The sequence below is a fragment of the Monodelphis domestica genome, chromosome 7 (genome assembly GCF_027887165.1).
Source record: "Monodelphis domestica isolate mMonDom1 chromosome 7, mMonDom1.pri, whole genome shotgun sequence".
NCBI classification, from domain to species: domain Eukaryota; kingdom Metazoa; phylum Chordata; class Mammalia; order Didelphimorphia; family Didelphidae; genus Monodelphis; species Monodelphis domestica.
Window position 1 is genome coordinate 196,159,294 of NC_077233.1, and position 13,290 is coordinate 196,172,583.

Below are 13,290 nucleotides of genomic sequence, written 5' to 3' on the forward strand. Positions count from 1 at the left end.
ATAAGAAATTTGTTTTACTTTATTTTTTTCTGTAGGGTAAGGAGTAGGAGAAAGAAGATAAATTTCTGTTAAATTTTTGAAAATAAAGGAGTGTGGGGATGTAAAATATTGGCTTCACTTTCACTACTATTAGTTTTTTTTAAAATTTTAATTATTTATTTATTTGCTTTTAAACATTATTTTATTAGGTCATTTTCAAACATTATTCACTGGAAACAAAGATCATTTTCTTCCCCCCCACCCCCACCCCTTCCATAGCTGATGTGTGATTCCACTGGGTATCATGTGTGTCCTTGATCCGAATCCATTTCCATGTTGTTGGTATTTGCATTAGGGTGTTCATTTAGAGTCTCCCCTCAATAATATCCTCTCAACCCCTGTAGTCAAGCAATTGCCTTTTCTTGGTGTTTTTATTCCCACCGTTTGTCCTCTGCTTGTGGATAGGGTTTTTTCTCCTAGATCCCTGCAGATTGTTCAGGGACATTGCATTGACACTAATGGAGAAGTCCTTTACGTTCTATTGTACCACAGTGTATCAGTCTCTGTGTACAATGCTCTCCTGGTTCTGCTCTTTTCGCTCTGCATCAATTCCTGGAGGTTGTTCCAGTCTCCATGGAATTCCTTCAGGTTATTATTCCTTTGAGCACAATAGTAATTCCATCACCAACATATACCACAATTTGTTCAGCCATTCTCCAATTGAAGGGCATCCCCTCATTTTCCAATTTTTGGCCACCACAAAGAGCGCAGCTATGAATATTCTTGTACAAGTCTTTTTCCTTATTATCTCTTTGGGGTACAAACCCAGCAGTGCTATGGCTGAATCAAAGGGTAGACATTCTTTTATCGCCTTTTGGGCATAGTTCCAAATTGCCCTCCAGAATGGCTGGATCAATTCACAACTCCACCAGCAATGAATTAGTGTCCCTACTTTGCCACATCCCCTCCAGCATTCATTACTTTCCATTGCTGTCATGTTAGCCAATCTGCTAGGTGTGAGGTGAAACCTCAAGAGTTGTTTTGATTTGCATCTCTCTGATTATAAGAGATTTAGAGAACTTTTTCATGTGCTTAATAATAGTTTACTATTAGTTTTAAGTCAACTGTTTTATTACAAAAGACTTTTCATGAAGTGGACATAATGTGTGAACGTTATATTGGAATTACAAAATATAGATACATATTTTTTAACCAATACCTTTTGTATTAGAATCCAATTCTAAGTATTGGTTCCAAAGCAAAAGAGTGGTATGTGCTAGGCAATGGGGTTTAAGTGGCCCACCTAGGTCCCAAAGCTAAGAAGAGTCTGAGGCCAGATTTAAACCCAGGACCTGGGTTTAATCTCTAGGCCTGGCTCTCAATCCACTGAGCCACCTATCTGCTCCTTGCTAAAACTTAAAAAAAAAATGGATGAAATTTTTGGAATGACCAGAAGTCGAAGAATGCTGTAGTTTCTTCTGAAACATACTTTAGGAATACCCGTATTTCAAGGATTTCATTAAAAGACTGTTTTGGATTGGATTTATGATTTTTCCCCCACAAAGAAAAAGCACTTTTTCCTTTAGCACCAAAAGCTTGTATTACTTACAATGAAGGAGGAAAAATTAAGAAAACATATTCAAATATGTGTTTAATTCACTTGAAACATTTTGCTTTGTGAATCAAACCACTTATGTCATCCTATTGATTCAGATCTACCATATTGTTTTGAATCTAGGAATATAAACAAGCAAAATTCATTTTATGTGGACTGTAAATATTCAAAATGAGTCTCCTAACGGGAATTTATTTAAATTTAAGGATAATTAACTTAATTTTTTCAAACCCGTACCTTCTTTCTTAGTATTAATTCTAAGTTAGAAGAGATGCAAAGGCAAGGCTGTTAGGGTTAAGTAACTTGGCCAGGATTACACAGCTAGGAAGTATCTGAAGCCACATTTGTATGTGTTTTTTTTCTTCAATTAATTAATTAATTTAGAATATTTTCCCATGGTTATATGATTTATGTTCTTTCCCTCCCTTTCTCCTTTTCCTTCCCATAGCCAATGAGCAATTTAACTGGGTTTTTTTTTTTGGGGGGGGGAGTTAACAATTGGTATGCTATTTTATTTATTTTTTTTTTAATTTTTTTTAAATATATTTTATTTGATCATTTCCAAGCATTATTCGTTAAAGACATAGATCATTTTCTTTTCCTCCCCCCCCCACCCCCCATAGCCGACGCGTAAGTCCACTGGGCATTAGATGTTTTCTTGATTTGAACCCATTGCTTTGTTGATAGTATTTGCATTAGAGTGTTCATTTAGAGTCTCTCCTCTGTCATGTCCCCTCAACCTCTGTATTCAGGCAGTTGCTTTTTCTCGGTGTTTCCACTCCCATAGTTTATCCTTTGCTTATGAATGGTGTTTTTTTCTCCTGGATCCCTGCAAGTTGTTCAGGGACATTACACCGCCACTAATGGAGAAGTCCATTACATTCGATTATACCACAGTGTATTAGTCTCTGTGTACAATGTTCTCCTGGTTCTGCTCCTCTCGCTCTGCATCACTTCCTGGAGGTTGTTCCAGTCTCCATGGAACTTCTCCACTTTATTATTCCTTTTAGCACAATAGTACTCCATCACCAACATATACCACAGTTTGTTCAGCCATTCCCCAATTGATGGGCATCCCCTCGTTTTAACTGGGTTTTTTTTTAACATTATAAAAATAAATAATTTTATTGGCTTATGAATGCTGATCAACACAGTGATCAATCATTGTTCAAAAGGACTAATGAAGAAGAATGTTGCCACTTCCTGAGAGAGAAGTGGCATACTAATATGCACAATGGCAAACAAATTTGGGTATGGCCAATAAGAGATTTTTTTTTAATTTTATAGTATTTTATTTGATCATTTCCATGCATTATTCATTAAAGACAAAGATCATTTTCTTTTTCTCCCTCCCACCCCCCGTAGCCGACGCGTGATTCCACTGGGTATCACATGTGTTCTTGATTTGAACCCATTGCCATGTTGTTAGTATTTGCATTAGAGTGTTCGTTTAGAGTCTCTCCTCTGTCATGTCCCCTCAGCCACTGTAGTCAGGCAGTTGCTTTTCCTTAGTGTTTCTACTCCCACAGTTTGTCTTCTGCTTATGGATAGTGTTTTTTCTCCTAGATCCCTGCAGATTGTTCAGGGACATTACACTGCCACTAATGGAGAAGTCCATTACGTTCGATTGTACCACAGTGTGTTTGTCTCTGTGTACAATTTTCTCCTGGTTCTGTTCCTCTCGCTCTGCATCACTTCCTGGAGGTCTTTCCAGTCTCCATGGAATTCCTCCACTTTATTATTCCTTTTTGCACAATAGTATTCCATCACCAACACATACCACAATTTGTTCAGCCATTCCCCAATTGATGGGCATCCCCTCGTTTTCCAATTTTTGGCCACCACAAAGAGCGCAGCTATGAATATTCTTGTACAAGTCTTTTTGTCCATTATCTCTTTGGGGTACAGACCCAGCAGTGCTATGGCTGGATCAAAGGGTAGACATTCTTTTATCGCCCTTTGTGCGTAGTTCCAAATTGCCCTCCAGAATGGCTGGATCAATTCACAACTCCACCAGCAATGAATTAATGTCCCTACTTTGCCACATCCCCTCTAGCATTCATTAGTTTCCATAACTGTCATGTTAGCCAATCTGCTAGGTGTGAGGTGATACCTCAGAGTTGTTTTGATTTGCATCTCTCTGATTATAAGAGATTTAGAACACTTCTTCATGTGCTTATTAATAGTTTTGATTTCTTTATCTGAAAACTGCCTATCCATGTCCTTTGCCCATTTATCAATTGGGGAATGGCTTGATTTTTTGTACAATTGATTTAGCTCTTTATAAATTTGAGTAATTAAACTTTTGTCAGAGGTTTTTGTTATGAAGGTTGTTTCTACTGGGTTTTACATGTATCATTGATCAAGACCCATTTCCATATTATTAATATTTGCAGTAGAATGATCAATTAGTCTAGGTCCCCAATCATATCCCTATTGACCTATGTGATCAAGCAGTTCTTTTTCTTCTGCGTTTCTACTCATACAGTTCTTCCTCTGGATGTGGATAGCATTCTTTCTCATAAGTCCCTCAGAATTGTCCTGGATCATTGCACTGCTGCTAGTAGAGAAGTCTGTTATATTCATTTGTGCCACAGTGTATCAGTCTTTGTGTAGTGTTCTTTTTGTTCTGTTCTTTTCACTCTGCATCATTTTCTAGAGGTCGTTCCAGTTCACATGGAATTCCTCCAGTTCATTATTCCTTTAATTTTTTTTTCCCCGAAAATTTTTATTTAATTAATTAATTTAGAAAAATTTCCCCAGTTTACACGATTCATGTCATCGTGTGTCTCCCCCATAGATGGCACGCAGATCCACTGGGTTTTACTCGTGTTGGTTGATCTAGACCTATTTCTATATTATTGATAATAGCACTAGGGTGATCATCTAGTGTCTACATCCCCAGTCATATCTCCATCAACCCATGTGATCAAACAGTTATTTTTCTTCTGTGGTTCTATTCCCACAGTTCTTCCTCTGAATGTGGATAGTGTTCTTTCTCATAAGTCCCTCAGAATTGTCCTGGATCATTGCATTGCTGCTAGCAGAGAAGTCCATTACATTTGATTGTGCCACAGGTGTATCAGTCTGTGTACAATGTTCTCCTGGTTCTGCTCCTTTCACTCTGCATCAATTCCTGAAAGTTGTTCCAGTCCCTATGGAATTCCTTCAGTTTATTATTCCTTTGAGCACAATAGTATTCCATCACCAACATATACCACAATTTGTTCAGCCATTCCCCAATTGAAGGGCATCCTTTCATTTTCCAATTTTTGGCTACCACAAAGAGTACAGCTATGAATATCCTCGTACATGTCTTTTTCCTTATTATCTCTTTAGGTTACAAACCCAGCAGTGCTATGGCTGGATCAAAGGGCAGACAGTCTTTTAGTGCCCTTTGGGCATAGTTCCAAATTGCCTTCCAGAATGGTTTGATCAATTCAAAACTCTACCAGTAATGCATTAGTGTCCCAATTTTGCCACATCGTCTCCAAGATTTATTACTTTCCTTTGCTGTCATGTTAGCCAATCTGCTAGGTGTGAGGTGAAACCTCAGAGTTGTTTTGATTTTCATTTCTCTTAATTATAAGAGATTTAGAATACTTTTTCAGGTGCTTATTGATAATTCTGATTTCTTTATCTGAAAACTGCCTATTCATGTCCCTTGCCCATTTATCAATTGGGGAATGGCTTGATTATTTTTTTGTACAATTGATTTAGTTCCTTGTATATTTGAAAAATTAGAACTTTGTCAGAGGTTTTTGTCATAAAAGATTTTTTCCCCAATTTGTTATTTCCATTCTAATTTTGATTGTGTTGGTTTTGTTTGCACACAAACTTTAATGTAGTCAATATTCACTTCATATTTTGTGATATTTGCTATATCTAGCTTGGTTTTAAATTCTTTTCTTTTCCATAGATCTGACTAGTATACTATTCTGTGTTCATCTAATTTACTTATAGTTTCCTCTTTACATTTAAGTCATTTACCCATTCTGAATTTATCTTGGTGTAGAGTGTGAGATGTTGATCTTTAGATTTAATCTCTTACATACTGTTTTCCAATTTTCCCAACAGTTTTTGTCAAACAGTGTGTTCTTGTCCCAAAAGTTGGGATCTTTGGGTTTATCATATACTATCTTGCGGGGAACATTTACTCCAAGTCTATTCCATTGATCCTCCCTTCTGTCTCTTAGCCAGTACCATATTGTTTTGATGACCACTGCTTTATAGTACATTTTAAGATCTGGTACTGCTAGACCCCCATCCTTCACATTTTAAAAAATTATTTCCCTTGATAGTCTTGATCTTTTGTTCTTCCAAATGAACTTAGTTATAATTTTTTCTAATTCAATAAAAAAGTTTCTTGGTAGTTTGATAGGTATGGCACTGAATAAGTAAATTAATTTGAGTAGGATTGTCATTTTTTATGTTAGCTCTTCCCACCCATGAGCAATTAATGTTTTTCCAATTGTTTCAATCTACTTTTAATTGTGTTGAAAGTGTTTTGTAGTTGTGTTCATGGAATTCCTGTGTTTGTCTTGGCAAATAGATTCCTAAATATTTTACATTGTCTGGGGTGACTTTAAATGGAATTTCTCTGAAGTTACATTCGAATCTCTATCCACTGAGCTACCTAGCTCCCCTAGGACAATAATTTTTTAAAATTTAGTTTATATCCTATAACTATCTTTTATTCATTTCCTTTTTTTATTTAGCATATTTTCCATGGTTATATGATTCATGACCACCCCCCACCCTCACTCCATGTTCTTTTCTCCCTTCTCTCGAACAGACAAGCCGTTCCACTGGTTATACATGTATCATTGTTCAAAACCTATTTCCATGTTACTCATATTTGCAGTAGAGTGCTCTTTTAACATCAAAACCCTAATCATATTCCCATCTAACTACGTGATCTAGCACATATTTTTCTAATGTTTTCTGTTCAGGACAGTAATAAAGCTATGCCAAAGTATAGCTGAATCTTACACTTCTATTTGAATATCTTGACATCTGAATTTTTTTCTGAGACAAAATAAAAAATTAGCTTTTTTTCCTGATGAATAGTGATGCTATAGATACTGCTCTTGTTCATAGATCAATGGCACCGTAACAGAAAATATGTCTTTGGCTGATGCTCGAAAACTGATAGAAAAATCAAGAGGAAAACTCCAGTTAGTAGTCTTGAGAGACAGCAAACAGACTCTAATCAATATACCTTCATTACATGACAGTGACTCAGAAATAGAAGGTAAGCTACTATATAGGCGGATATAAGGTGAGTTTAGCGTAAAAATACTATTATCTTTATCTTTGTTTATATTTCTATAACCATCTAGAAAAGGTAGGATATAGATTTGTATAAATTCAAGGATTAATTAGAAAATTCAGTTTCACATTTGAATATTTGTACTTTAATTTCAAAAGGTTAGTAATGGTTAATTTGACTAATCCTTTATCTTTTGATCACAGATGTTTTCATATGAAAGTGTTACTGATCTGACTCTGTCTCAGGAAACTCAAACATACTTGTAAAATTCCAACTGAGGTTATTTTATACTAATGGCTTGTAATCAGGCACAATTTGTTTCTGAATAAAAGATTATAACCTTTAAATTAAATACAGTAAAACTTAGGAATTTTCTAATTGTTCTTCCTTGTTATATTTTGTGGCATTCAGCAAATATATTAAGCATGAAACCAAATTGAAAGTCACAGAATGAAAGTTTCAATAAAGTTCTGACCTTGTTTTCAACAACCTTAAATTTTAATGGAATTATGCCTTTTACATAAATAAGAATAATTTTACAAATTTATAGTGTGAAAAGAAAAAAGTCCTAGTTCAAAGGAAAGAGATGTCAACTCTAGCATTTGTTTTGGTCCTTGAATTATGTGAAATAAGTCATTCCAGGTTTAGGCAACTACATAAGCAAAGACGGGCGGGGATGGGGGTGGGCGGTGGGGAACATAACGAGTAGAGGAAGATCATAGAGGATGCCAGAATGAGAAATTTTTTATTTTTACTTAGTGCCTACTAGAGAGCTACTGAAGTCTATAAGTAGCATAATGGAAGGTCTAACGTAATATTTTAGGACATTTTAATTTTCTAAAGAAATGAGTGGAATGGACTAGAGAAACCAAAGACATGGAGATAAATTCAGAAGCTAGTTAAAGGAGGAACTAAGGATAACTTAAACTGGAGTAGCAGCAGTACAATAAGAAAGCCGATGAAAAAGAGAATACGAAAGTAGAATTAATAAAATTTAGGTGATATGGGAGAGGAGGCAGGTTAAGAACTATTGATAACTTCAGGGTTTTGATCCTGGATGATTGGAATGGTGTTACTATGAACATAAGGCAGTGAACTCAGAAGGTGGAAGATCAGATTTTTTTGTAAATTGTTGTGATATTGTAGGAAGAATTGTACTGAGGTTTAAGAGACCTACGTTCAGTCTTGGTTCGGCTACCAGCTACCTATCTGATGTATTTTACCACATTATGATTTTCTCTCTAAGAAATGAGGACTTTGTGAGCTAAATGATCCCTAAAATTCTACCCAACTTTTTATTCAAGGATAATGAGTTTAGTTTTGGGGGTTATTGAGTTATGGAGAAGTTTGATACGTAGTTGCAAATCTAAGTCCGGAACTCAGAAGGAAAAACCTGGAGCTAGAAATGAAGATTTTTTTTCGATTCTTCTGCACAGAGGTGATAGTTGAGGTTATTCCCATGGAAAAGAGTATAAAATAGTAGCAATTATTTATATAGCACTTTACATATGATAACTTTGATTTTTATAGAATTCCAGTGTGGTGTTATTATTATCCCAACATTTCAGATGAGGAAACTGAGGCTTAGAGAGATCAAGTGACATCCCAGGTTCATAGAGCAGTTTTCAAAGTCGTAGTCATTATCCCTCTTAGCTACCTGCCTCACAGCTAAAAGACACAAGAATGGAAAAGCAGGGGGGGAAAAGAAGAATCCAAAGCACCTACCTACCACTTGTATGGGCAGAACTTTTTATCTTAATAAAAGAGTAGTTTCAAGGATAATTAGACTCTAATCATTTGGAAATAATTCATCAGAATTGCCTCATTACACACACACACACACACACACACACACACACACACACACACACACACACACACACACACGATAACTAGGACTTAAAAATTTTTTAAAGCATTGTCCTAGTCATATTTTCTATGTAAGTCAGGATCTTATGGATCTAGACACAAAATTGAGTTAAACATGTAGAGGGTTTCCTACTTGTCTATCTCTTTTCTTTACCATGAAAAACTAAGTGAAAATATTAATTTCTTAAATTTAATAGGTTACCTTGTCTTTCAGATGCCTTTATGACAGTCAGAAGTCTTTTGCCACAAGATAATAAAACTTTCTAATTCAAATTTTCATGTGTAGGATACTGTAAATGGGAAAAGTCAGTAACCTTCACTAATCCAAGGAATCCTAACTTGGAGGTCTCTGACCACTTGGTATTTTTTAAAAGCTGTTTTGATAGGTTTTTAATATAATTGGTTTCCTTTGTTAATCCTACATATTTTATGTATTTAAGAATATTATAATTAAAGGGGCCCATAGGTTTCACCAGATTACCAAAGTGTTCCATTACACAAAATAGTTTAAGAATCCCTACTGCCATGAATTCATATAATAAGGTTATCAGTGAGATTATAGAAGAATGAGACCTGATGCCCAATTTCAAAGTATTGTTTAGGGGGAGACAGACATCTGAGGCAATAGTACAGGGCAACGTCTTCAGAAAGTGATTTGGGATAGTTACTTTAGAAGATTTTTGAAATTCTAAAACTGATTCTCTCTTCATTACATTAATGTTATATTTTAAAACTCACTTGTATTTTTGATGAATAATAGGATAGTGTGCATTTGCTGCTTCCATTTTCTCTATTTTATGCCTAGAGAATGAATTAAATATATTAATAAATATGCTCTTTTTTCCACTTCAAAAACTAGATATTTCAGAAATAGAATCAAATCGATCATTTTCTCCAGATGAGAGAAGAACTGATTTTGATTATCATTCCTCAAATGAAAAGCTGAAAGAGAGGACAAAGTAAGATGGCGCCTTTTATTTCCTATGGGTTATATTTCACTCACATTTTAGAAACATGCATAATTAATAAAGTGTATCTGTATTTTTTCATATGACTTACGGTAAAGTTCAAGAGAAGAGACATCAAACAGACTGTCCAAGATGGGGGCAACACCCACACCATTTAAATCCACTGGTGATATTGTTACTGCTGTTTTCCAAGAGAATAATAAGGAACCTAAATACCAAGAAGATCCCCCAGGTGAAGATTTAATTTTTTAAAAGTTTTTTAAAATTAAAAATTAAAAATAATTGGTTTAAAAAAACATAAAAAATCTTTTCCATATTTAAGCTAGTAACTAAATACCAGTTTTTCTTTTTAAATCTTCCCTTCGTCTTCCCCATTTTTCTTGATGATGTTAATTTTTCCAGGTCCCCAGACTCCAAACCGCAAAGTCATCTTTGACTTTTTCTGTTTCATGTTATTTATCCAAGTTGTTTCTTAATTTCTGTGGATTCTACCTATGGAGTCTTGAAATTGACTCCTATTTCATTTAACAATTCTCAATTAAACTGTATTAAAATAGCAAACTAACTGATTTTCCTTCCTTTAATCTCTCTTCCTCCAGTATGTTTTTTATGTAACTGCCAAGATCTGATCATTTCCCTTCTGTGTTTAAAACTTTCTTTGGCTCCCATTTTCCTATAGAATAAAACATAGTCTCTTTAAGGCTTTTTATAATCTGTCTCCAAGCTACCATTTCATTTTTATTTCCTACCAGTTTAGTTTGATTGAATTACTCATTTTATTTCTTGAATTATTCCTGCATTTTTAAGCCTTCATGCATTTTCAACAGCAATCTACCATTCATGACTCCCTTATTTATTATCTTCATTTCTTTAAAGACTTCTTTAAGGCACTTAGTTGGCATTCCTTTGAGGAAGACTGCCTTCCCTCTTAGTTCAATGAAAATGATTTCTTCCTCATATTTTCATATTTTATATATTTTTAGGATTTCTTCTTTGACCTTTTCCTTTATCAAACTTGTTTAATACTTCACTGCATGTTTTATTATCAAACATCACATTTTACTGTACTTATTTCAGTCCACGTTTTATCCAACTGTAAGCTTCTTTAGGGCAGAAACAATGATGTTCCACTACCCAATGACTCATCCATATTAAGCACTTACTATTTTGAAGTATTTGAAATAATATATTTAATAATAATGGATACTTTTTTTTAAAAAATGCAGTTTCTCAACCTAAAGCAGCACCAAGAACTTTTCTTCGACCAAGTCCAGAAGATGAAGCAATATATGGGTATGTTCTTCCTCATCCCTCCCGATTTGTAGCTCTATTATATTATCTTGTAAAGAAAAAAAAAATTGTGTGTGGGTGTATATGTGTATATGTACACCTATATATGTGGATAGATGATGATTTTGATTTGTGAAAAAGTCAGACTTAATCACCTTCAGTACAACTTTGTGAGATGCTATTAGAGGGCAATTAGTTTAAATTGTTATTGACCATCTGAGTGGCATCCTAAACATGGTATTTATTAGCTAGGTGACCATAGGCAGTTTACTTAGCCTGTCAGCCTTTCTTGAAGTTATTAATATATATACTACCAACCTTGGGGGATGGCTTTAAGGAAAGCACTTTGTAAAGTGTAAAAAACTTCAAAAGGGAGTTTTTTGGGTGGGGGATAGGAAAACTCCATGTCTCTGCTGCTTATGATAGGGCTTAGTTCCATTTATTCATTAATATTTTTACAAAAGAAAATTCCTTGTATTATTGTTATCCAGAACGGCTGTATAAGAGTCATTTTTTTCCATTTTGTAGCTCAGGAAATACAAAAAAGACCAACTTTTTGTTTACATTTTAGATGATCAGTTATCTTTGGAATGATTAGTTGTTTTCTTTACCTGTTTTCCATAGCCTGTTGTAGGTAGGACAGGTATATTGCTGAAAAGATATTTGGAAGAGAACGAAAAGGAATGACAATAATGTGGTTAGGCTGATTTTTATTTGTGATACATACATTTAGTTCATTGCATTATAGTGCTGCCCCCCTCCCCATTCCAACTCTCATACAAGTATCTTTCACTGTAATGTTGTAGGCTGTGATTCATAGTGTGAGACCACCTTAAGGCTTGTGGAATTTGAATAGCTCAATTCCATTAGTCTAAGACAGGTATGACTTAGATTTTCCACTCTATATTGAAGAGGGGTTTTAATGCTTTAATACTCGATCATATTTCTTGCAAAGCCAATTTAAAATGTATTTGCATAGAGACAGATAACTAAAGAAAAAGGTACCATGAACCTTTATTTATACAAAATTTTCCATTTTGTTTTTTTCTCAATCTGTGATTTCATCATTGCATTATAGAAACTTTCTCTACCAGTGTAGATGTCCATAATTCTGAGTGTTGTCTTGGGTTAAGTGACTGGCACCTAACTAACAATACATCTTTGTTGGTCTTTATATCATACTTTTATATTTGCAAAGCACTTCATGTCAGTTATTGCTTTTGATCATCACAACTATTCTATAGTGATGGCACTGTTATTCTCATTTCATAGCTGAGAAAGGTCAAGCACTCTGTCCATTATCCATCATATCAAAAAGTACCTGATTCAAATTCAGGTCATCCTTTCTTGAAGCCTTAATACTTTATCCACTTTGCCACTTGGAATGGGTAAGAGGCAGAAGTCTAATTAATCTTGGTCTTCCTGTCTTTTAAATTTTACTTCTGTCTTTATGAACTGAAATTGCCTCTCAGTGTTTAAATTTTTTTTCACATGTCCTCAAAATATTTCCATTAAAAGACCTTATGTTTAAAACTACACATTTCTTTTTATATTTTTTAAACTTTACCTTTTGTCTTTGACAAATTGACACAAATATTTGTTCCCAGACTGTAATGTGGTAAAGGCTAGGCAATGGGGATTAAGTGATTTGCTGATGGTCATATAGGTAGGAAGTTTCTGAGGTCAAATTTGAACCCAGGACCTCCCTTCTGTAGACCTGGCTCTCAATACACTGAATCATCTAGTTGCCATTTGTTTTTGTCTTTTAAAATCCTCATTTACCTTCCAAGTTGGAATTGGTACTAAGTATTGGTTCTAAGCAGAAGGATGGATGACAAGGGCTAAGCAATTGGGCTTAAGTGACTTATCTAGGGTCACACTGCTAGAAAGTGCTTGAAAGCCACTTTTGAACCCAGGTCCTCCTGACACCAGGCCTGACCATCTATCCACTGTGCTACCTAGCAGCCCCTCACATTTCTCTTATTTGTAGTTCAGTAAAAAGTAGCATAATCAATGTTTCTCACCAACAAAATGGCAGCTCCTTCCATCATGACTGGGGATCAGAACCATGAGAGTAGATAAGCAGTGTCGTACAGTGGAAAAAATACTACCTCTGGAGTGAAAAGATCTGTGTTCAAATTCTTCCTCTGACTCATAATATACCTGTTTGACTTTAGATAAGTCACTTAACCTCTTGAGGTTTCATTTTCCTCATCTGTAAATGGAAGAGCGGGATTAAGTGTCCCTTTAGGGTTCCTTCCTTCTCTAGATCTATGATTCTAAGTTGTTAGTGCTAA

General features: G+C 35.0%; 1 protein-coding gene across 6 annotated transcripts in view; it reads left to right on the forward strand.

Moving 5' to 3' along the window:
• Positions 1-13,290, forward strand: part of TJP2 (tight junction protein 2) — a 155,976-nt gene that overhangs the window by 115,738 nt on the left and 26,948 nt on the right. For all 6 annotated transcript variants that reach the window (XM_056806235.1, XM_007498574.3, XM_007498575.3 and 3 more), the window contains 4 exons: positions 6,695-6,848; positions 9,595-9,694; positions 9,802-9,935; positions 10,930-10,996. In XM_056806235.1, coding sequence (XP_056662213.1) covers positions 6,695-6,848; positions 9,595-9,694; positions 9,802-9,935; positions 10,930-10,996 — 455 coding nt within the window. The remainder of the gene's footprint in view (positions 1-6,694; positions 6,849-9,594; positions 9,695-9,801; positions 9,936-10,929; positions 10,997-13,290) is intronic.